General features: G+C 36.8%; 1 protein-coding gene across 4 annotated transcripts in view; it reads right to left on the minus strand.

Moving 5' to 3' along the window:
• Positions 1 to 453: 453 nt before the first annotated feature.
• The window catches only part of LOC115335031 (cytochrome b5 reductase 4), a 39,998-nt gene continuing 15,397 nt past the window's right edge, over positions 454 to 25,054 (minus strand). For 3 of the 4 annotated variants that reach the window (XM_030000156.2, XM_030000147.2, XM_041119189.1), the window contains 11 exons: positions 24,867 to 24,921; positions 23,198 to 23,255; positions 22,998 to 23,091; positions 22,389 to 22,421; positions 21,580 to 21,702; positions 10,858 to 10,998; positions 9,506 to 9,658; positions 8,768 to 8,918; positions 3,486 to 3,572; positions 1,988 to 2,152; positions 454 to 1,076 (listed from right to left, as the gene is read on the minus strand). In XM_030000156.2, the coding sequence (XP_029856016.1) occupies positions 1,022 to 1,076; positions 1,988 to 2,152; positions 3,486 to 3,572; positions 8,768 to 8,918; positions 9,506 to 9,658; positions 10,858 to 10,998; positions 21,580 to 21,702; positions 22,389 to 22,421; positions 22,998 to 23,091; positions 23,198 to 23,255; positions 24,867 to 24,921 (1,115 nt within the window). In that variant the 3' untranslated portion in view covers positions 454 to 1,021. The other variant, XM_041119186.1, reaches the window with a different exon arrangement.

Here is a 25,054-nt window from a genome sequence, read left to right on the forward strand (position 1 = left end):
AGGATGTAAACAGTACTAGATGTCATATGAAACAATGCCTACAGATATTACTAAGAACATCTACAAGGGGGGTAGCTGCTTTGCTGCTTTTTTCTCCAAACTGCTATTAGACAGCTGATTACTGCCTCATGATAACATACTTTTAATAATAGAGTAAAAACCCCACTGATTCAAATAACCTCATTTAATACTACTGCAACATGTCAAATATTGCTAGGCACTTCTATGGTCCTTAACCTGGTACCTGCAGGCCACAAGCTGCCATGTTTTTACCCTCAAAATGTCTCATGACAAGGGATGCCTGCTATCAGTGAGGGCACACAGGAAGTTTTGTGGGAGACCAAGACTCTGTGCCTCTGTTCTGAGTTCTCAGCTGGTATCCTAAGCTTGTGCAAACCTTTCTGTATGACATTATAAACTGAAAATACAAAACATTTACAAAAATGCATAAAGTACTGTAAATTTGTTTTTATTATTATTATTTGATGTAAATTTTATATTTTACCAAAGGTACTTTTATTCGTCGTTTACAAAGCCAAAAATGTATCTGGATCACTTGCAAGTCAAAGAGTGATATCAGATGAAAAAACATTTTTCAATGACCGGTTACCTGAGTTACAGTGCAATATTTAATTTCAGACAGTATTGCTCTTAAGACTTTTTACAGTAAGAAACAATATGCTTTTTCAAGTCAAAACCTAAATCAGTGCTTGTCATAAATTTCAGAATTCTCATGAACGAACAACATGAAATATCTTACATAACGTATACTATACATTTTTGCTTGCCTCTACAATAAATAAATACCCTGGATGACTTAAGTATTAGCAAAAATATTTACAAAACCAAGATAAAACACAGTATAAAATTTTTTTTCAAAGATATATTTCTTCTGAGAAACAGTTTGGTACCAAGAGTGAAATTTCAAGTCTTACAAAATTGCTTCTCACTTATGTAAATTCATGAAGGTAAATAAATAAGATTGAATTATACAAACAAACATTGATATCCTCACATGGGTTTATGCAGTAAAAGCATGTATCTCTTCTTGGGAGTATCCAAGATCCTTCAAATATCTGAAAGTCAGAAATCAAGTTGGTAATATTAATATTTGGAACCTGAAACCTACCACAGACACAGCTGAAGCACAACTTCAGCACCACTATCTTGTTTTTATTCAGACATGCACAATGAAGTTCACTTTTGCAAATACATTTAGAAAACAATTCATGCCCAGGAGCTCATATGTACTACAAGATCTTTGAGGATACTGAAAAAAATTCTAAAAATAAATACAGATATCATTTGAATTATCTCAGATTTCTCAATAGGTAGCATAATTATTGGCCAATTCCACCCTCCATTAGATCCATGCACCAGACTTCAGTAGGCTTGCAGAAATGCAAGTGATGTCCTTATGGTTCAATATTTTGAAGCTGGGCAAGATAAAGTTAGAGGGCCTTTTATCTTTAAAAATATGACATATAAAATAAGGCAAGTATTAGGTACAGACAAATAAATAAATGCATTAATTAAATAAAAAAAAATCAACCCAAGTGGTTGTGATAAAACAACTGCTTTGAATTTTGCTTTTTATAACTTAATTTGTCAAGCTAACGCTAACCCAGAAAGCTTATTTCCTATTACAGCAACTTTTCTATGAAAATCAAATTAAAAGCAGCATTTAAAACCTTGGGGAAAAAAGGTCATTGTTAAAGAGATGCTCTTAGGAAGTTTTGGACAACTTACTAGAGTTCATGAAATTTACATATTACTCACATTTACTTAGTTACACACTTCTACTTCTCAAGTATGATGCCAGGTGGTTTTTATTTTTTATTTTTTTTAAGTGTAAAAAGTTTTCTTACAAAGCAGAAAATGTAAGGCTGGTTTTGAAAGACTACCAAATCAGTAACACTATAGCTGGTTAGGTGATCAAATTTTTTAAAAATTCCTCATTCTCTAGTTCATCATTTAAAATACTCACTGTACTCCTTGTTCTGTAAAAGGTGTTGGACCACAGATGCAGATAAGCACTTTGGAGTCTTTTCTGCTTCTTTTCACAAACTCAGAGAGAAGAGAAGAAGAAATCTTCCCCTGTTTACCCACCCAGTCCTTTGTTGGTTGTGAAAGAATGAATTGAAACTCAAACCTGGCAAGCAGAAGAATATTTCATAAATATTGCCTCTGATTAGAAATCTGCTACACAAAATACTAGTGACTGAGACACTGATGTTTCCTGTGATTACTTTCCTGTTCTGCTCAGCTCCCACTGCACGGTATCAGATCTCAGACATTTAGTTGTTCCTACCAATCAAGTCAATCAAATCACCTCCAGTATTGTGTATTTAATTATTTAACCCAATCTTTCAATCTTAAAAGTTTTAGCTGTATATTTCACCTTACAAAGAAAAACAGCTCGTACCAATTAAGATACTAAAGCACAGATTTTACTGTTCTGTCATTCATTTATACAAATGTTGGTGTAGCTCAGTACACAAGTAGTGAAATGAGAATGCTTAGCCAAACTTGTGAAAATGTCAGTACAATTTCATTAATGATAAAATACTATAACACACCTGAGGCTCCTGTTGAAATGGAGAAAGGAGTTTGACTGTAAATTTACACAATGTCTAGACTATGAAACTTTGAATGTGCCAGACATCACCAGGTTATGACATAATATTGATTTTTCACTTCAATGTTGTGAAGGAACAAGTGAAATTAATTTGTTCACGCAATTTCAAAAAAGAATTAAGTAAGCATAAATAAAACCTACTTCTATCATGTAAAATCTAGGTAGTGACAATTTATCTAGTGATAAAAGCAAGGGAACTGAAGTTAAAAGGCAACCTGATATTCCTATGCCTCCTGACAGAACTATGGCCTGCTAAACGAGGTTGACATTACACATGCACTAGTGCATTTTAATCCGCAATTACATTGGAATTGAGGAAACAACCGCAACAATTAGATAGTAAATAAAAATTAAAGTAATTAAAACTTTTAATTTCTAGATAAACATTTTCTCAGCAAGTGACACCAGCGAAACTTTTCAAGACTTCTCTAAATCCAGAATGTTGCTCCCAGAGTACACTATCCTTCTCTATCACTTCTGTGCTTCTCTTTGCGTATCTGTGTTTTCTATTGTTAAGGCTTATTTTCCTCACCTTCAAAAGCTTCTCAGACAGTCTTAAGAATCATCTCATCTAGCATATCATCTCCAATAAACATCTATTAAACTGTCAAATCAAATCCCTGGCTTCCTATGGGACCTATAGAACATAATGGCATAGCCTGCTGCTATATATCCGTGACCAATATAAACACATCTTCCACTCCCTAGGTCTCATTAAATTCTTAGTTAAGTTTCCAGAATCAGGATCTGTCTTTGGGCCAAAGCTGTACAGTTAGTCTAAGCCCCAAGACTTGTTCTCCTATACACTGGGATGGTACAAGTTGTTCTCCACAAGACTTTTAAATACCTTTCATCTTTAAGAGCTAATTGCTCTAGTTGGTTTCTCCAAAGTATGTCATCTTCTGTTTTGTTGAAGAAGATCAGCCTCACTGTCCTTAAAAAAAAAAAAAAAAAAATTAAAATAAATTAACTGCAGATTATTTCTGTATTTGAAACACATGTTAAAGAATCAGAACTTACTGCATTATACAGAAGCCTTTTAATTACATTTTTTGTTCGGTGGTGGTTTTTGGGGTTTTTTTTGTTTTTGTTTTTTTTTTTTTTTTCAGCTCTGCAATCCTCAAATCTTTTTGCCACTAACCCAATATAGTTTCTTTCTTCCTGTACCTGAAAGTCTGTTGGACTTGTGACCTCTCTTCTAAATGTCATAACCCTGTCTGCAGTTACAACCTCTAGTTCAGGAACTGCTGTCCTAAGAAAAATAAAATCTCTTGAAGTTACTAAGACCTGAATGAAATTACAATATATCTTGTCAAGTTTTATCTAGTGGTTTCTCAATATTGTTTGAGCACTACAATTAATAGCCGGTATATGAACACTGAATGCCTTTTTAATATTACATACACCAGCTTGTACAGATGAAACTGGAATTTCAAGGTTATGTCAATATTAATTTCAAAAAGATGGAATCTAAACACATAGAGTAAGAGTAAGAAAGTAAGAGAAAATTAACTCGTAACTTGAAGAGCAAACTACAGCTCTGTACCAGGTTATTTTATTCCTACTTTATTTGTTGACTTATAAAATGTATTTAGCTGGAAAGCTACTGTTTACAAGCATTATATTTGCCAGATAGTTCTCATAAAAACTAAATGCTCTGTCATTAAGGCCAGTGCTATTATCTCTTCAGATTTTTATGCTACAGTGGAGGTAAAACACAAAAAGACTGACTTTACAAAACAGAATTTACCATTCGATGAAGCCACATAAACCTAACTTCTCCTTTATGGCTAATGACAGACTAATACCCTGGGGACAACTGGTACAAGACAGACGATGTGCTCTTAAATGCAAGCAGCTCCTAACTGCACCCCACAGGGCTTTAAGCGACTGTTGTTTTTTTCTACTGGGGCAGGGCTCTGAGCAGAGAGCCGTGTTGCTGCGTGCCCGAAGCAGTAAGTTCAGTGCCCTGCTCGCAGGAATCCGGAGCAGTGGGACACCTGGCACAGACACACAAGCAGAACCACACGGGTAGCTGTCAGCTAAGCCTGCTGGTCCAGTGCACCACACAGACCTCCAATTCCAGCTCCGTAACGTGGCACTCCGCTACCCAGTGTCCCTTTTACACGCGGCCGACCTTGCTTCTAAGAGACTAGCGCTAGACACAGTATGTTTATATGACGCTGCTCTGAAACTATGAATTCCCATCACCTCCTCCTCTGTACCTTGCAGAGAGCCATCTTTCACACATGCACATCACATATCCTAGGGCTTCTGCTGAGCGTTCATGATCTCCAGCTGTTCTTCAACTGCAGTTTAAAAGCCTATATTCTCCCAGGCTGAAGATACCACATTTTTCTGACTTCTAACCTTTTCCCCTTTTGCAATTTGGCAGCACTTCAAGATACCAGGAAATATCTTTGGCATCTGATGTAGCTTGTAAGACAAGAGATCATCCTCTACTTAGGAGAAGCATGTTCATTTTCTGCTGCCAAAATATAAAACTGAGGTATGACTGTTGTCATATACACAGGTATGTGTATATAATACACATCATCAGTACTGTTATTGAGAGAAGGAGGTTCCAGATGCATTACAACTCAAAATAAGTTACAATGTACAAGCTTTGGAAAACTTGCCTGGTATAGAACAAAACAGCCCCAAATCAGCTATGCTGCATTTTTAAATACTAAAATCATCTTATTCAGAAGCTAGCATGTACCAAAAATCTAGGTTCCTTACATGCTTCCCAGGGTCCACTTCTCTGAAAACATGAAAAATAAAGCTCACTTCAAGAATGTAGTGCTGTCAAAGCTGGCATGGTGCACCACTGCATCAAGTGTTATTCAGGTGGGGGAAAAAGTCAATAAAAGGTGCACAGGAAAGCCATGCATTTTGTTCATTGGGCACAAAGGTAGAAATGGTTATTTGGAGAATAATGCTTTGAGACACCCTTACTGATACTCCCCAGTGTAGATAAATATATCCACTGCAGTACTGCTCAGTACTCAACACTATGAAGAGAACAGAAAACTCCAAAACTTGGAATGAACTGGTAACAGTTTTGCTAGAAATGAGGGAGAAAACAGCTAAAAGGAAGAGGTGGAGATTTAGATATGATCCCCACCAGTACAGAAGAGCTGGTTGACAGAATGATGACAGAAGTTTCGATAACAAATGAGAAACTTCACCAGCCCTTTGGAAGGAAATAGGGAGAATCTAACGTACTGGAAACTACTTCAAGGGATGTAGATTTTAATAAACTCAAAAAACTGGTATGCAAGATCTTATGGAAAGCTGTACAGAGAGAGTAGTTAAAGGGACCCTTAGAGGATTTTAACACAGAGCAAGAAGAGGAGGTCGAAAAAGTTACAAAAATCATCTTCTAAACAAGAATGATGATGAACTTAGGACACTATATTAAAAGTGAATATGAGAACAGAGTGGTAATTTAGGAATGAAATGCTGGAGAAAATACAAGATACAACTATCAAGGAGAATCAAGAATAGACTACAAACATCCTATACTTACTTGATAAGAGTGTTAGCCCTCTACCTAGTGTTGAGTGCCTTTGTGCCTCAGTCTTCTTTAAGAAACGCATCCACCTGATCACAGTTATACACCACCAGTAAAAAGGAGCAAAAAATCTCATTTTAAACAGGAAAAAACAGCATAGAGGACCAATACTCTTTTTGAATTAATACTTTGGCCAAAAAAAATTTGGCCTGTAAGAGAAGAAACAAGGCTGAAGGAACAGCATTATGACTTCATGCACAAAAGGATACTGCAGAAAGGAAGAGAAGAAATTGTTTTCCACATTTACCACAGGCAAAAAACAACAGACTTAAAAGATAATAGGGAGACTTTGGCTAGACAGTAAGAATAGAAATCCAGTGATCCAAGCCCATTACATCACAGCAAATGCTGCCTAGGGAAGCTGTGGATTCTCCAGTGTTTGCAGTGCAGCCCCAGAAGTTCAGCAGCACTCACCCAGCACTACAGACAGACACTGCTTCTCCACCCTCAGGTGACAAGTTGGTCATTATTCAGATCCTTCCTCAACTTTCTGCAATTTGTGCTCTAGTGTGTGCAATCCAAGTTTACAGGAATCATTACTTTTCACAGTAAGATAATTTAATGCAAATTATATTTATATTGTTTACATATACATATAATCTCATGCATATAAATAGTATAAATACATATACACACACATATATATTAAAGACACTCTTGCAATATTTTCCCAAAAGAGAAAGTGAGAGTTAAAGAGCAAGTATAAGGCCAAGAAACATAGTTGCCTAGAGAAGTCAGAAAAACAAAGCCTTAGGTGTCTGCATATAAACAGAACCTGTACCAGATCAAATCATTCCAGCACCTAACAAGCCTCCACGGCGAGAAGGAAAAAAAATCATTTACTTCGACTACTAAGAAAACAGATGTTGCTACATCCTAAGCTAACTGTGAGCATCGAGTTCCCATAAGAAATTGTGGTGAAGAGAGTTAAAATAAGCCACTCGGGTCATCTTTCAAGGACAGAGTAGATACAAACACTATCTGTGCAGTAGTAGTCTTTCACATGTTATCTATTCTGTTTATTCTGGTTATGGACAAAATGTCAAGATTCACATCTTTTACTATGGTCTCCTTAGTTTTGCCTTCGTATTATCACAACTACCTTTACCTGACGTAGTAGTTTTCCCCTCAAGAAAAAAAAAAAAAAATTATTCCAAATTCACTTAGTAGTGTTTCCAACCCATTTTGTCAGATGATACATTTATCTTTTGGATTCACAAAGCCAGCCAGCCACTTGTTATTTGCTACTGACAATACAGGATGCTTTGGAAGAGCCAAACAGTACACAGTCTCTCTGCTCACAAAACAGGATTATATGTAATTGCTGAACAATAAACAAGAATAATGTCTGGGGTTAGATTTTTTCTAGAAACAGATTTCTGCAGCACATGTCATCCTTTTTACTTTTACTATGAAGACCAGTGTCCAATTAATCTATGTTGTTTCAAAATGTGCTTCATAAAGACATAATGAACCAAAACATCCTGTGCTTTTATTGAATAAAGCTCAGTATTAGAAATTAATCTCCATTACAAGAGTCCAAATTCAAGGGTACAGGAAAACAGTAGCAGGTCTGTTGAACTGTCCTCTGCAACAGCTTTAAAAAAAATACAGTTCAGGTATATTTTTTGTTTTTATACTCTCCTGAATTACAATAGTTCACATTGACAAAAATGTAATATGCTAAGAAATTCTGCAAGACGTGATTCTAGATGAAAATTTTTGCTAAAAGCAATGCAAGCACACATCACCTCTATCAAATTATGCCGCTAAAGTAACTCTTTGCATTTCCTTTTAAAGTTGAGGTATTGTATACTCTCTTACAGTTGTAAATGGACAATCAGATCAAGCAGAAGTACTAGTTCTGAGGTTCTGAAGGACATAAGAGGCCAAAACAACCTGCTCACTTGACCAAGTAATGCTTCCTTCTGTAGATTTTACAAGCAGAATACAGAATGCATATGTAAAACACACCTTTTCATACATTTGAATATACTTAATGCTATGGTTACATAAGTCACACTTTTGTGAAAACTGAAACTCATCTGGTAAAAATGTGCAACTGTTGCTTAGCAGGTGAAAACAATATAAAAGTATGTAGCTATTCTAATTGATTAAAGAGAAGCCATAACTAAACAGTTGTAAACCTCCTCAGTTCAAAAAACAGTATCTACGTTGAAATATTTCAATACTAAAAAGAGGCACTCAATTGCAAAGCTAGTTTAAAAAAAAAAAAAAAACGAAAACACCCAACAAAACCCACTCCCCTCAGCTTTTCTACTTGGTGAGCTCATTTGTATCACAACTAAAATCCAAAATGCAAATCAGTCCCTTTTGTTGATGGTAGCCAATAACCAAATATGTGTAAGTTCCCTAAGACTCTGACAGACTCTTCCCTGAAGCATGCCAGCTTTTGGCATAAGTTGAAGAAAATAAAATAAAATGGTATGAAAGTATTTCATTGTTTTATTAACACTGAGGCTTGCCCATTACATTTCATCCTCCCTATGGATTACTCTAGCTTGGGGTTAAATCATAAGAAGCATACATACCGAAGGCAACCAACTTCAGTCAGAGCAAAATTCAGCAGTTTAACCATCGGTGTGAAGCCTGTGCCTGCTGCCAATAAAAAGAGATCTTCTGAAGTCTGAACCTGTGACTTCTTAAAGTTACCTTCAGGATTGCTGACAGAAATAGAGTCTCCTTTATTAAAAAAAAAAAACAAAATAAAATGGAATGGTAAACATTAATGAGATGAAAACAAGGTAACTGGTATTCTGATTCTTTTAAAGGCCCTTTCATACTGCGTTCATCTTTGTAATATTAGGGTTCCTTTCAGAAAGGTACTACACATTTGACATGAGGATCATTCTTGTCTTGATGAATTTTACACTATATGAGTACTGAAACAGAAAAGGAAGTGCATCTTAAGACTAATAAAATAGACCTAGTTTTCTGTATTCGAAAGTACAAAAAGTTGTTCTAAGAGTACATACAATCGAAGTGATCAACTATAATGTGTGATACAGTTGACATATCTGAACAGTGAAACATGAACACATTTGGAAGATCAGTCAGGAGAGCTTTATGTAATGGACAAGTCCTAGTTACAGTGAGGATAAGCCTGTACACTTAGGGCATGGAGAATAAGGCTTAAAAAAAAAAGTTTTAAGTACGTCCCAATGTATAAGTAGGTAAACATAAGAACATCACAATACGCAGACAGTGAATCTGAAAAGATAAAGCAATGAGTGCAAAACCAAACACAAAAAACCCCAACATATACTTACCAATTTGTAGGTGGTCAAGTGCCTGTGTGAACAGTCCACAGGAATAAATTTTAATCATTAAATATAGATGTGCACCATCATGGCGAGGTGGTTCTTTGAGATCCAGTGGCAAAAAAGGCAATACAGGTGTGTATGGTTTTACTACTTCTGTCCCTAGACAGAAGACAAAAAGATAGCTGAAAAAATATGGAAAGTACTCTACATCCAGCAAGTTACTGCAAACCAATACCAAAATAAACAAACAGTAAACAAATAATCTGTATATCCCTTAACAATAACACCATTGCATGCTTTTATGCAAGTATGTTACTTTCCACTGCACCAGTTCTTATTACAGTAGCCTTCCACTCCCAGTTAAAATCTTCAGGCCACTGTACAATATGTTATTTCTACACTACTTAGCAATTCAAAACACTGGAAGAAAAGATCTGGAGTCATCCTCAAAGAACATGAAAACCTAAACATTTGCATTTAATTTCAAGTACCACAGCTTGATTTTTTTTTTCTAAATTGAAACAGAAGATTTTTAGTACTGCATGATTATATTTTCTTCCACTATCACTTCAAAAAGCTATTGTATAATGGTAGAAAAAAGACTGCAAGAGTTGGACACCAGCAAAGAATTAGGTAGGCAGGAGGAAGACAGAACAGTTTGCAGTTAAAGGATATTTAAAAATTCCTCTGAGAAATCTCTCTACCATGCATAGTGCAATGCAAGTACAGTGACTAGCATAACCACTAATATGCAAATTTTAAAAAGTACCCTTAAAAAAATAAAACACAGATATTTCTTTGACCTCCCATTTTATTTGTTTGCCTTTTACAACATTTTGAAGGATAGCGCTTAAACGATGCTTTTCAAGATGCATTCCTCTCACAACCTCACGTTATCATTAATATCATGCAACTGGAGTGTAAAGTAGTGTTACCATGACTGCTATAAATCCCTCGAAGGAAAAAAAAAAAAAAAAAAGCAGCAAAATTGCAACATTACCCTCTGCATGCCAAAAAAGCTGCAAACTAAAAGGAACTGACTAATCATACATAACACATATACAATGAGCTTCCCCGCTTCAAAGATGAAGAGCACTACTTCAGTAGAGACAATGTTTTAAAGGGAGAGTTGAAAGAGGAGCCAATAAGGTCAACAGTAAATGCCAGCCACCTTGATAGTTAGCTTTCCAGCAACATTAATCCAGTCAGTTAATTATTAAGCACCAACTGTGATCCTGGAAGCAGAGACTTTCTAACTACAACCAAGGAATCAGTGGCCAGGCACTTGGCATTCTCCCAAGACTATGAAAAGGGATTTATGTTAATATATCCATGGCTACATTCTCAATTTTTCTTACCTGCAATGGTTTGTTTGAGGTAAACGTGTTGTCCAATGGGAACACGGAGATGTGTGCTCCTAGGCAACATTAAGCACAAGAGCTTGGTGTCGTGGGTAACTTCTGTCTTAGAAACCAACTTGCATTTTCTGTAGAACAGTCCTAAAAACATAGTTTTACTTTTTACTTAAGTCTCAATCTTTCTATTCTTATACATCTTTTAAGAAGAGATAGAGAAAGGTATATATTTCACTATATACAGTTATAAAAAGACTATGAACAGATGCTTCTTGTACAAAAACATATAATTATTTTTCTATTTTTGGGCTAAGGACTCATTTATAGCATTACATTAGGCTCTAACAGACTGAATCTGTGAGTTATCAGCACTGACTGGGAAGAAGTAGAAAACCACCAAATACTAGCAGAAAGCAGAACCCCCTGTGCTACATTGCACCTGCACTAAATTCACCATATGACTACAGCATGAATACATATATGCAGACCAAAACCAGTTTGGGTAATGCAAATAAAATGCAAGCAAGGCACAGCACCACAGTCCTCAGTAACAGCCTATCTAAACCCAGCCAGCATCCCGCATATTTATTGGGGTGACCACCCTGTCTTGTTGCAGTTTCACTGCTATTAGCACAACAAGTATTTCTGATACAGCATTGCACAATTTTTCAGGTACACAGTACCAATACTTAAATGCTTACACATGACATAAAATGAAACTAACATCTGTGCCTATGTAGGCAATGCACACTTCAGCATTATCACTAAATAATTTGGACATGAACTGGTGCCTTTTGGTTAACTAGAAATTATGAGCTCCAGTTATATGTTCACATGCTTACTTAAATCAACTACAAGGTCATATGTTCAGCACAAATTTTTGTTGATACAGCTGTTTTGGAGGCGAGGACATGAGTTTCAAATAGTGCTTTTCAATCTGTGCATCAACTAAATGCCAGGCAAAAGATAACTGATAAAAAGAAAGCATTAAAAAAATAAAATAAATCACTATGCAAGGTCTGCATCTGCACCAAAATTTTTCAAGAAATTGAGAAAGAAATCAGGGAAAGAACACTGCTAATCAGAATAACTATAAAAAACCAACTCTTGTACATTCCTATTAGTGATGGGATTAAAAAAAAAAAAAGGCAGTGGGGAAAAGGGAAGGAACACCCCGGAATATTTAGCTTTGTTCAGGGACAAAGGTGAAATAAACTATAACAGTGTCACCGATATCTTATGGAAGCTTAAAGTAATGTGTTTTCCCTATACCCACAATAGGCTCAGAGCAAGATAAGCCATTTACTCTGTCTCTGCTACAGCAGGGGCAATAACTGCTCACTTAAACTGGGAATGATCTCTGTGGCAAAGCACTCAGTGTAAGGCTGGCCAGACCTGCACCCGTTTTAACTAAGCAGCCATCCTGATCTATGTGATCTGCATCATTACATCACTTAATGGTCTACGAGAGGATTTGAAAGCACAACAAAATAGAAGGCTATGCCCTGCTTATTACAGCCAGAGACTGCAGAACATAAGTACCGGTAAAGCAGCCAGGAAGAAGCACTTCAAAGAACTAAGGGCATGGATGCAAAAACAACCACTTACTAGCTTTCATTCTGGAAAGAAACATGCTTACAAGGTTAATTTAGTAACAAATGCCAAACATAGGAAGGTACTCCTCAACTCTCAACTACAATATTCTATTAAGTGACATAGGCTTGTTGCCATTGCCACCATAGGTTACCATTTGGCTACTTGGGAACAAGTGTCCCAGCTTTCCTAAAATACCAATGGGAATAACAATTCCTGCATAAGGCAAGTGACAGCATACTGTAGAAATCTAGACACAAAACTGGACGTGTAAATTGAAGATGACCAGAAGTCTTTTTCCTCTTTTACCTTTAGAAGAGCATTTTTCAGCTAAGCCTTTGTTTCAGCACTGCAGTATTTTAGCTCTAACCTGAAATATCAGTGTAATGATACCACACTGCCTAAACAGGTCTGTAACTCAAGGGAAGTTTCATGGGCTGTAAGTTATCGGAAGTTCACCCCAGCAAAAAATTAAAAAAAAAAAAAAAAAAAAAAAGAAAAAAGGCAAGCAACAAAATCTCATGAGCAGCACTATCTAAACTTCATACTTCCAAAACAAGCAAAAAAAAAAAGAAAAAAAAGGCAGAGAAGAAGACTTTTCCCTACAATAATCCCACCATGTCATTTACCATTTTCAATGTAAAATTTGTAACCAGTCCCAGTGAATATTTTCACATAAAGCCTCTCAAAATTTGGCAGGTTCCTATATGAGAATACTTGAGCATGACACCCTTCTAGTGACACTTTCCGCATTGAAGCGATTTCAGTGAAGCAATGTTTCTTCCCCGCTCTTTTTCTTGTGTAATTGAAAAATACCCAAGTCACTAGCATAAGTAGCTGAGCTACTCATGAAACAGGATGAGATGCAAAGGACACAATCTGCAACTCAGGAAATTCCAACTAGGCATCACCTTGAGGATGGTCTGGTCAAACACTGGGGCAGGCTGCCCAGAGTCTCTGACCTTGGAGATACTCAAACCTTAACTAGACAGCTTTGAGCAGGAGGTTAGACCAGATGACTTCCAGAGGTCTCTTTCAACTAAGTTAGTCTATGATTCTAGTATTTCTTTAGGTCTTAATAGTTAGAAATAGAAGCAACTTGATCTTTTGTATTTTGCCACTGCACCAGCAGATGCTTCTTTACTTCCTGACTTTAATCACACGCCGATTCTCTTTTGAACAGGAACGGACTACCAGAAAATCTGTAATAAGTGTACATCACTTGTACGTGGCCTAAATCCTGAAGTCAGCCAAAATTCTTTCTCAAGTCAACACAACAACTTTTCTTAAGCGAGTCTTGCCTGACAGAGGGCATATGCAAGTTTCCAGTGAAGTCTTCATTAAATGCAGGACAAAATGTAAAGGAAATTCTAGGCACTTCCACAGCTCAAGTGACCACTGCCATTGCTTCCTTGCTCTTACCTCCAACAGCACCACTAAATGGAAGCCCAAGTCAGCAAAGCTGGCTGAACTTTATTCTTAACTAAGGCTACAGTTCGAGAACAGACATCAATTGCTGGACTTTAAAAACAAAACAAAACACAACACTAAAACTTGAGAGGATCTCAGTAAGCTAGCCTGTCCATTCTCCTTCCCCAGTGTTCTCTAAGAGTTATTTAAGGACTGCTTTAAGTATTTCAGTAATTTAATCTAATGAATTATCATTTCCCAAGTAACTTATCTGTACTGCAGCTTCCTTACTGCAGCATTATTACCCCAAACATTTTGCTATTCCCAGATATTCTGGATTAAAAATACATCCAAAGACTTCAAGACAGCTGGAGATTAGTTACAGAATGCTCTGTGACAGTGCAGTCAATTGCTGCCTGAATGAGCAGCCATCACTATTAACATCCCCTTCCTCAATAAGTACAGGATGACAGCCTGTCAATTCAACCACAACAGAAACAAAAGAATTTTAAACAGAGAAAAGCTTTCAAACAAACAATACTTATCCACAAAATGTTTAAAAGTTAAGAGTTTAAACAAGATGTTCCAGGTCAGCCACTCTTCCTAATTGGCTTTATTTCCAAGGGTATAAATAAATTCTGCTAGAACAGTCAAGCATCTAAATACATGTAGTTATGCCTGGTAATATACATTCAGGTTACTAAATCTCAGCTGCACATGCCGTTTGTGCACAGCCTAAATGAGAATCAAATTCATTACACACCACTACTGCCACAGTAGGTGGCCATGGCATTTTTCTGCATATGCTTGTTTTATTAAATTATTCAAATACCTACTGTGAGTTATCCACTATAAATGCCTGCAGAGACATGATGTAAAGCCTCTGACATGGAATAAATCTTTGTTTATTAATATTTTCCCATGTCTTTCATCTAACATCCTAGAAAACTGCCTATTTTGAATGAGCAAACATTTCAGATGTACAAAAAGAATGCCTACAGCCCTGAAAAATGAAAGGCAGTAATTCCATTTCATACCAATCTTGAAGTAAAGCAAAACAGCAGCAGCTCTCCAGTTATATAAAAGAAATTTTATAAGAAGTTTGTTGTAATTTGTTTTTCTACCATTCTTTTGAAAAGCAGTGCATACAAAGATTGCAAAGTACAGTACACAAATAAATATGCTAAGATTGCTGTCAATTCTGCAGACTTAAGAATTACTTGAAAGGACATGGGAGGTTGGTAACATAGCCCACAATACTGATCAGCTAATACTCTTCCAGATATTTGGCAGTGGAAAGAGAAGTTAAAACACTGATTCATCAACTGATTCACTGTTTCCTGACTATTTTCTGACCTTTCCAACCTGACAAATTTCAACTTTTTCCACATGTAACGAACTAACCTTTACCTCCCCCTTTTCCTTCTTAATTTACCATACAGAACTTTCTCCCTGATTCACTCAATTTGATTTTTGAAAACAAAGACCTTTCCAGGTCTAAGCAAACTCCTAGTTTAGGGTGTCCTCTTTGCTATATTAACTAAAATTAGTTCATTATCAGTGGTCCCAATAAAATCTGGAGCCACAAACAAAAACAATTGGCAATGCAGAAAAGCCTTTCAACAAGAAAACACTATCCTCTAGTAGCAAGCTGAAGGAGAACAGTTGCTTTCAGCAGCCCATGAAGCCAAGTTAACTGTCAGATGCCAAAGAGATGCGATTTGCTACTATATGTAAGCAAAAGGGACTGCTCTCTCAATTTTAGAATATGATGCAAGTGCCCAGCAGTAAATCCTAATTTTCAAAGTAGAGAAAGTAATTAGTGAGGAGGTTAGGTTTGATCAAGCTTTCTGCAGACATCGACTATCAGCATCACAGCTCCTGAACTCTTCTCACAGAAGCCACCCCTGCAGCCCCGCCATTACCAAAACCTTGCCATGTAAACCCAATACAATCACAGGCTAGAGACGTCCCTCTCTAAACTGAACTTCCTCCTCTGCTGGAATCAAAACTACAGCACCTTGAATCATATGCATACAAGATGAGTTTTACTAACGAAACTGCTGCACAGACAATGATACCTTTTGGAGAGTATCATCTTTTTGCCTACTGTGTTATTCCTCGTTACAAAGGGATTTTAATTTAAGAATTTTTCCTTGAGTGATGTTTCTTGCTTTTCCTCAACGATAAGACTTCAGCGACAATTCTTATTTCTTCTCTACTTGTTAGCCAGAATCCTGGTAACGCTATGGCAGCAACGTTAGCCTGTTTGCTTGGGATATGGAGTTCAAAGTATAAACCCCACATCCCTCCACCTCTCGTAGAGCAGTTCCACCCCACCCCCAGCAAGCATGTACCACCCAACAGTGTCCGCCAGCCAGCTGAAAGTTATCCTTATTTTGTTCAGGTTACTTGATTATGGAGCCTCAACTGCTGTTAGTGCCAACATAATGGAGATTAGACTACACAGCTGAAGGAAGGTGGCTGCCTATCAGTCCTGGCAGCCCAATCTTGGAGTTAAGACAACCACGAATCCTTAATGCTGACCATAAATTTATCAGTACGCTCAAATGCTTCAGATAATTACTAGATTTCACAAGCTAGCTCCTATTATCCAAAGAAGTCAGCCATGCTCTTCCCAGATGGTCTCCCTCTCTTCCCAAAATAAAGTTTCCACTGAATCAATGCCTTCTAAACTTTTCCTGATTATGCAGCAAATAGCACACTGTCACAGCATAAGTCTGGCTTATACACCTTAAGTGCTACATCAGCATTCTGCTCCCCTCTATTACTTCCAACAAAAAGAAGTCTATGATCTTCCACTTAACATGGACTAAAATCACTGCATGAGACTACGAAATTACATCCCATTTCAGTCCTCAGAGGCACCAGCACCCTGATTCTTTACTGAACCCTCCAAGCTTCTGCCGATAGTTGCACACTCTTTAGGAGAGCAGAACTTGGTCATTAGGTTACTTTCCAAAACTGGGGTCTGAGCAGAAGTTTAGAATCCCTTTCAGAAGGAAGTAGAGCTTATTCTCCATGGGAAAAAATAGGCCCTCCACCCCCACAACTCATCCCTACCAACATGTCATTTTTTACTTGCATATGGCTACTGCTTTTATATACACAGCCATTCTAAAACATTTTCCAAACTGGCATGCTAAGTACTTAGTTCTTCCCTTATATTTCATTTTTCCTGTGTAGAAACAAATTTCAGGACAAAGATATTTGGTGTTATCACATACAGTCTCAACATCGGTTGCTTATTCTATTGGCTAAAGCTGCTAAGAAACCAGAAAATATGTAAATAATTGTGATTAATTAAAATAATTCAAAGTTCCACTTTCTGTTGACCACAACTACAGTTGTACAGCTCTCTACAAGTCAAAAATAAAAGCCTTAGATACACAGAAATACTTCTTTATGTACATGCAATGTTTTCTTATCTCATTCAGAGCAAGAAGTCTGTTGAAAGGACATCATGAGCAACTTTGTACTCAATAATGTAATTTTATTTAAGTGGTCAGTGGTGAAGGTCTTGATTTTTTTTTAAATTTGGCAGAATTCAGTTTTTCCACAAAAACAGCTAGCACACTAATAAAGAAAATCAAAGTCAAAGGATCCGTTTTTACCAACTAAGATGAGCAAAAGATAGCTGAAATTCAAGTTCATTTTTTTTTTAATAATTCCACAGCAAAAAATAATAATTAAACATTTTTCCAGTTGGTATCTTTTTAAACAATCTTTGATAATCTGCAGGTCTAGGTAACAGTATTACAGGGCTTGCCTGTCACCTCCAAGACTTGGCTGCAATTCCACCTTGATACAGAAGCATGATATGCAGTGGTGATCACAACCTATCCCCTCATGAGTGGGCTTCCACACCTTATTTCCCAGAAAAGGCACCTACAAGCAAGTCATGTCTTAATACCAACAAGAAAAACTGCACTCTATCACTGTGCAGGTTGGTTGTTTTTTTTTTAAATTAGCGAGTCCCACCTTACTTTTTTTTAACGCTGCATTTAAATTTCACAGGATGCTGGCACTATGACCATTAGTTTTTGTTTATGCTTCCTAATGACCAGTTTCACAATAGCTAGCTAAGAGTAACATCACCAACTTCCCTAACACCGACAATCTAATTATACTGAATTGTGCTTTCTATGCAATACTGTTGGGTATAAATAATTATTCCTCAAAAAAACTAAGCATTTATTCTTTCTTAAGGAGCAGAAGCAGTATTGAATATTCTTCTGAATCTACTGACACATCCTAAGATACAGTGTAGTTCCCTGAAATTACATTAAAATTTTTTAAAAATCCCCCTCAACTTTGAAGAAATTCCACAATTTTGTTCTTTCCTCCCAATTAACTAACAGATACACTGGCCAAAATGCAAGTCTAAACTCAGCAGGAATCTGAGAGTCCGTAGGCAATTTATCCAGGAGCGTGACTTTCCCAGCTTAAGGGGAAAAAAGTATAGAGTTAGGCTAATTGTTTCTTCATAGCAATAAATTATCACAGGCTTCCAGTATCATCTCTGCATTATGTCATTCTCACTGAAAAAGAGCTTCATCATTTTTTTGTAGGATTTATACTTGGCTGCTGTAAAAATAAAGATTAAATAACTTAAAAGTATAGGGGCTTGGGGAGGCGTGGTGGTCCCACCCTTTACAAACTCATTCGTGAATGCTGTCATATGAACAAGTAATGACAACATAAAATCAAGTAAAGTTTTTGAGTGTCAATCCTGCCTGTTTTTCAGCCCTTCCTCCTGTGCTTTGAATACAATGGAAATGTTTGAAATGATCAATACACAAGGAAATACTACAAAAAAACCTCAAAGACAAGAAAAACCTGAGGAATTAAACATCAGTGCTCCCATAAGCACTTACTATTCACGGCCTCAGAATAACCTTGCCACCAAACTGGAAGTGTGGAAACATTGTGAGTAAAACGATTACTTTTATTAGAAAGTGTTGGTAAATTACCAAAAGAACTACGAACGCACAAAAGCCGAATAAAAACCAGGTATAACAAGATAATATAACTACTTTCCAATCTGTTCCCAGATTTTCAGGTACTTTCAAGAAGTGGAATCATCATTTACACTGTCTTCAAACAAGACTCTCATATTCATTGGAAATAAAAGGTAATGCTGAGAGTAAGCAGTGGAAGATACATAAATGAAAGTGAAAAAAATCAGAATATTTAAGGCAATGCATCTGTGCTACCCTGTATGCAATGCTGCATAGACATACAGATAGAAAGCTATAAAATAGCTTTAACTAGCCAGTTTAGGTCTTGGAAGTAAAGCAGCTCTCACAAGGAACTACTTCAACACTGGTACTGCTTCTGCTGATGATATTCACATCCCAATGTACCTTATGCCAGCCATTCCACCTGCTCTTTCAGCCATGATAAAATTCAAGGAACTCTACTTCTCAATGAAATAGGGGTAAGTTACTTCATTTACAGCATGCATATCACTGGGGGTTTTTAATACCAACCGATGTATCGTGTAAGTACAGCTATTTACAAAGCTAGTATGTCCTTCCTCCGCCCTGTTTATAGTCCTTGCTCATCACAGCTCCACACTGGCATAGTGTAAGTGGCAAAGCATCTATAGCGAAACAGACTCCAGTCAGCAGCATACACATTTATGCTATCTTACTGCAGGATTTACTTGTACTTTACTAGTACTTGACATTATGTTCTGCCTGCGTTAAAAGCGCTCCTAGTGTGGGCACAGGTAAATAGGCAAACCACACGCATACAACTTTGATAATGCTACTATCCCAGCATGCCACATAAACTGAAGTGTGAGTAGTATTAAGGAGAACCTCTGTATTTGCAACACACTTCATACTAAGCGTTTCTGCAGTTTATCGAAGAACAATTTAATCTGCTCATCAAAGATCTATTTAACTTCACATATAAAACACAGCGATTCATTTATGAGGTCAGAATTGCTTACCACGCTGGAAGTCTTGATTATTTTATTTCCAGAATAAAGTTATTTTGCTTCAGAAAAAGTAGTTTTGCATACAAAACCAACTGCACACCCAATAAAGACAAGGATATCTAGAGTTGTTAATTACTATTTCTGTGCTTACACTACGCAAGGTATGAGTTTCTTCACCCATAACATTATTTTGCTCCCACAGAAGTGGAAGCAAAATTGAAAACTCTGCAATTTAGAGTAAGGGAGCACAATTCTAAGCAGGAATGGAAAGTGGCTACTTAAGACTAAACTGAGTGAACAGAAGCCTGCAAAACACAGATTTCATGGCCGAGCTGAAAGCACAGAGTTAGAATAAAAGAAAGACATCTAGGCCTGAACATTCTTCCTCTACAAACCTTCTGGCATGTTCAATTTTAAATTTGGGGGGTTTAAAATGAAAAAAACTGCAGAATAAAAGTTTCTGGAGTAGGGATTAAAAAGCCATAGATATCAATATATTTGCTAGATTCGTCACCTTTGTAATCAGGGAACTGAATCAGGTTATTTTCTCATTTTGTTTTCCATAATTATGAAAAGTGGTATGGAGGGACAAAATCAGCAATGGACAGTGGACAACATATTAGTCCAGGCTGTATCCCCTTAAATACAGAGGATTATTTTGAAAAATCTAATAATAAAGTGGATGACTCAATAGTTTCTGAAACTCTCATAAAGAAAATTACGTTCTACATAAGCTAAAGGTAGCTAAAGAGATGTGCTTTTATGTAGCCGGTCTTCCTTTTTGTACCACAATAATCTCTCAACTTTTAAGGCCTAAGTAGCTTAACTGAGAGCCAGTAAGAGGTGCACAACATAGTGATCAACATTTAATCAGCTCTTAAAAATGTACAGCTTTGCTTTCACACGTAATGTGTGATGACTAACATCAAACAGTCAATTTTTGAGCATTATTAGACAGAGGGCCAAGAGGGCTTTTGAGAAACTGGGCAGTGGCAATAACATCAGGAGCATGCTTACATTACATAATGCAATTGTGCAGAATTTTTTAATTTAGCTGTAAAAAAAAAAACAACCACCAAACCAGAAGCACACTCATCAGGGTAATACACTTTGGCGCTGCATCAAGTTCATACTATTCTGTTACCACAAAACAAACTCATACATAACATCACCTGCTTCTTGCAGACACATCAGCTTATTCAGAGCTGGCTTTGACACCTACACATGGCTCGAAGTCACTTAATCATAGCTCAAGTTACAAAGATGCAGTGTTCTAGAACAACACTGAAAGATGTTACTACATCTATAGCAACAGTTGGAAGTGGAGGTTTTTGTTCCTTCACTACAGTTACTCCTGTAATGATCGACACAAGTCCATGCACTATCTCTTCAGGGTCTACTGAGGTTTTCATATGGACAGAAAGGATATTAAGCACACAGGTAGCCATGAGATGGAACAACACTCAAGCAGTCTTCACGTTCCGCTGTTAGGTTCTTCCAGTCTTTCTGCAAGCCTGGAAGACCTCCAATTCCATTGTGGGACAAAACAAACCAACAAACCAAACCAAAGCAAAACATCTCTAAGCTAAGCCCTTTCAAGAATTCCTGAGCAGCTTTCTACAAGACCAGACAACATTCCTGAAAGAAATGAAGGTATGACTACAGAAAAAGAAAATCCTGGGAGAAACCAAATATGACTAACAAGCTCCAAAAAGTCTTAAAACAGCTGGTAACATGGCCATGAAACTGCTTACCTCTCTCTGTGTGTTTGATAAATGTATTATGACCCTCCAAGGCCTGTCCCAGCATTTTCCAATGAATGTTATCCTTTTTCTTTAAGATAATCTCTACTTTCCCAACTTTTTCAGCAATGTTTACTATAAGAGAAAAGGTTTCACACTGTTACTTTTAGTTACATTTTGTACAAAAAAAAAATATTTTACTCCTCCATTATAATGAAATTTCCGAAGAATTAGTCATTTCTCAAGACATACGGAATTAATCCATTAAATTAAAATATCAAATTAAATGTACTTCCAGCTACCTCTTTATCATGTTTTACAGTGCATTTAAAACAACAAGCACTAACTTAATATGCATAATTAATGTACCTTATTTACTAAATACATTGTGAAAAGCTTCACAGCCCAACTGGTCAAAAAGAATGCTCATGAGTTCAGAGTTCTCATTTACTGGAAATTGGTAACTACCACTATTTACTACTTCCTTTCTTTTCAAGGCCATTTGAATGAATAATTAAATCCAAGGAAATACCAGTCTAAGCAAAAAACAGTCTACAAATACACAGCAGAACCAACTTCTAATTATTTTAACATTTAGTTGTACTCAGAGGGATCCGAGCACCATCAACTTATCACTTTCACAGGCCCAAATGCCACCATTAAAAAAAAAAAAATTATTCAATGTTATGGTTTGATTTGATTGTGTCAGAACCTGGTGGTAAGCAAAACTGTAAAGTATCTGATGAGTCAGAAACATAAATTGAAGTTCCACATTCTGATATTAGAAGAGATACAGAAGTGCTGCAAGAGGTGGAACTTACCAGCCATGTCTTCTTGAACTGCATGATCCAAGTCTGAAATAAAGAGAAACAAACTCCATGTTAAGCAAAAACAAAACTACATTCTAGTCACCATATATACATACAGTTTAAGACTAGGAATACTGAGTGAACTAATGAGCCTAGAACTCTATGCATCTTTATCTGGCCCTGAAATTCCACTCATGACTTCTGCAGGCCTAATACATAACAGCAAGAAAGGCATCATTTTTCCCATTACTTTTAACAATGATTCATGTAAAGCTACCAATCTACATTTATCTAAATCATTCCACATGCCCTTTTTGAATAAGGGCATTTTAATAACCATCAAAAATACACTTGAAGAAAAATTTTACACAACTTTTACATCAATTTCTTACTACACTTTATTCCACATGTAAAAAAATTAAGTACATACTAAACAAATGAAGATATAAGTTGATAAACAATGTAATTCCTTTTCATCAAGGCACTTTAAAGTAATCATCTCTAATGAAAGAGGAGTAAAATATTAATTGGTATACATAAAATGCATATGGTCTGATGAGAGGGTTTTAATAAAGTAGAATGAAAATTCAGTACTTTTAACTGCAAAATTACAGTACATACCAACTTCTACAAGATACGAGTGGTCATCCACAATGATTTCTCCCCTTAATCGTTTGTCTTGACAGTCAACTATCACCAACTCTGCATTCATATCCTTTCACAGGCAACAAAAAAAAAAAAAGTTTTAATAAAGCTTTCTCAGAATTCAAGCTGGATCACAACTGGATCTTGTAATTCTCCCTTTCATAAAATACACTTACCTTCTGCTTAGTATATATGACAATGGTGATCAAACTATCTGTTTGGAACCAGTCATAACTGTAAAACAAAAAATACAGTAAAGAAAAATATATACTTTCTTTGGGCATACCAAAAATATACTTAACTAGCAGTTTTCAAGCAGAGCTTCTTTCATGAATTTACAAGCCAAATACATTATTTACTATTTTTTGAAGAGGTAAGTCCAGAGCCAATAATTTTGAAATGACTATTAAAATAACAACAGTCCAATTATGCATCCTGATAGTCCGCACATTATAGCTAAAATTATATGGTGTTGGTTTTACTTAAAAAGCATATGCATCCTCTTTGCAGTATATGAACCTTCCTAAGAAGATGATTAAAATCTTGACTCCAGACAACAGTATTAAATAGCCAGGATGGCTTCCAAGAGTTATAGATTCCACGCACATACCACAAAACCACAGTTCCCTTCACCTCCCCAAATCAAGATTTTACACTCCTATGTTCCCAAGCTGCCCAAACCTTGTAATAAATCCAGGGTAAGGTAAGAAACAGAAGGCCTTCAAATGTTAGTTGTTTGTATGGCCTTACACTTGCCAAGAAGTAACTTACCACCCAGCCCCAGAAAAGCTATTCCTTTCTCTACCCATTTTCACAGGGACCATATATCAGACAATCTCATGCCTGGCCCTCCACCATAGACATGGATAGTTCTTTACTTGGCTTCCAGCTGGGCTGAAATCCCAGCCAGTGAAAGTCAGCCCTGTCCCAGAGCAAAGTTAACCCCTCGCATCTACATTACAAGTGTCTTCTCCCTTCCCCAATGTCCTAACCACTTCTGTCTACTGTTTGGACTCTTGGACCAGAAGAGAAGGCAGAGAAGGAGGATGCTCCCTCCAGCAGACACTCCTGACAGCCAACACATTCTAGGCTGCACACCTTCCAGTCACACCAGAACGTGCCAGACAAATACAGGAAGAAAGGCAGCAAGGTTTGGGGAGCACTGCAGAAGATAAGCCACATTCCAGTTGTTTACAAGCCACAATAATTTATATGACTGCACGTAACTAGCCCAGAGATTACACATTCACAGGATATTTTGATGCAAAGTGAGAAACTGAACCTTGGAGACTCAAGGCATCGTGGAGTAAAACGATATGTCAGTGACAACAGCAGGCATATCACAGTGGGGTTTTAGGGCCTGCTTCACTTTGCATATTGTAGAAACTTGAATACAGCTATCACACCTTAATATATTCCAGCTTGAAATGAAGTACTTTTCCAAGGCATGACAACTCATATGATTATGGACAAATTAACTAAAGTCAAAAAAGTAACTAGCCCAGCTGGAATCACTTTCCAGGAGTTTTCTCAAGATGCAAGGCTGAGGACCCTGCAAATATAAGCCATACATTTATATATGATGCCAGGCAGTGCAAGTGTTAGAAACCAACAGAGCAAGCCAAGAACCTTGCATTGTCATCTACCTATATGGTCAACATGACCTTCGGCAAATTGTTTAAACCTGAACCTCAACTTTCCTACTTATAAGAGGATGGTAACGATATGTACTCATTCAGCTGAAACATCAAGAACTAACCACAGAAGAAGTTGCCTGCATTTACTAAGAACTGCACAGAATTATTAAATAGAATGTTCAACAGACAATGAAAGACAAAGGTTTACCTTGGAGTTAAATCTCTAGCAGAAGCATCTAGTACTTTCTTCTCAGGAAGCATACCTACAAAGAGCAGAGAGTCATTAAAATATTTGCTGTGATGCTCACTTAATAGAAATCATAATCAGAGATGTTTTGGTTTTTTTAAACTGAATGTTCTCAATACTCTGCCACAATATTTAGTGGCTTTATTTCC

The sequence above is a fragment of the Aquila chrysaetos genome, chromosome 2 (assembly GCF_900496995.4).
Source record: "Aquila chrysaetos chrysaetos chromosome 2, bAquChr1.4, whole genome shotgun sequence".
NCBI lineage: Eukaryota > Metazoa > Chordata > Aves > Accipitriformes > Accipitridae > Aquila > Aquila chrysaetos.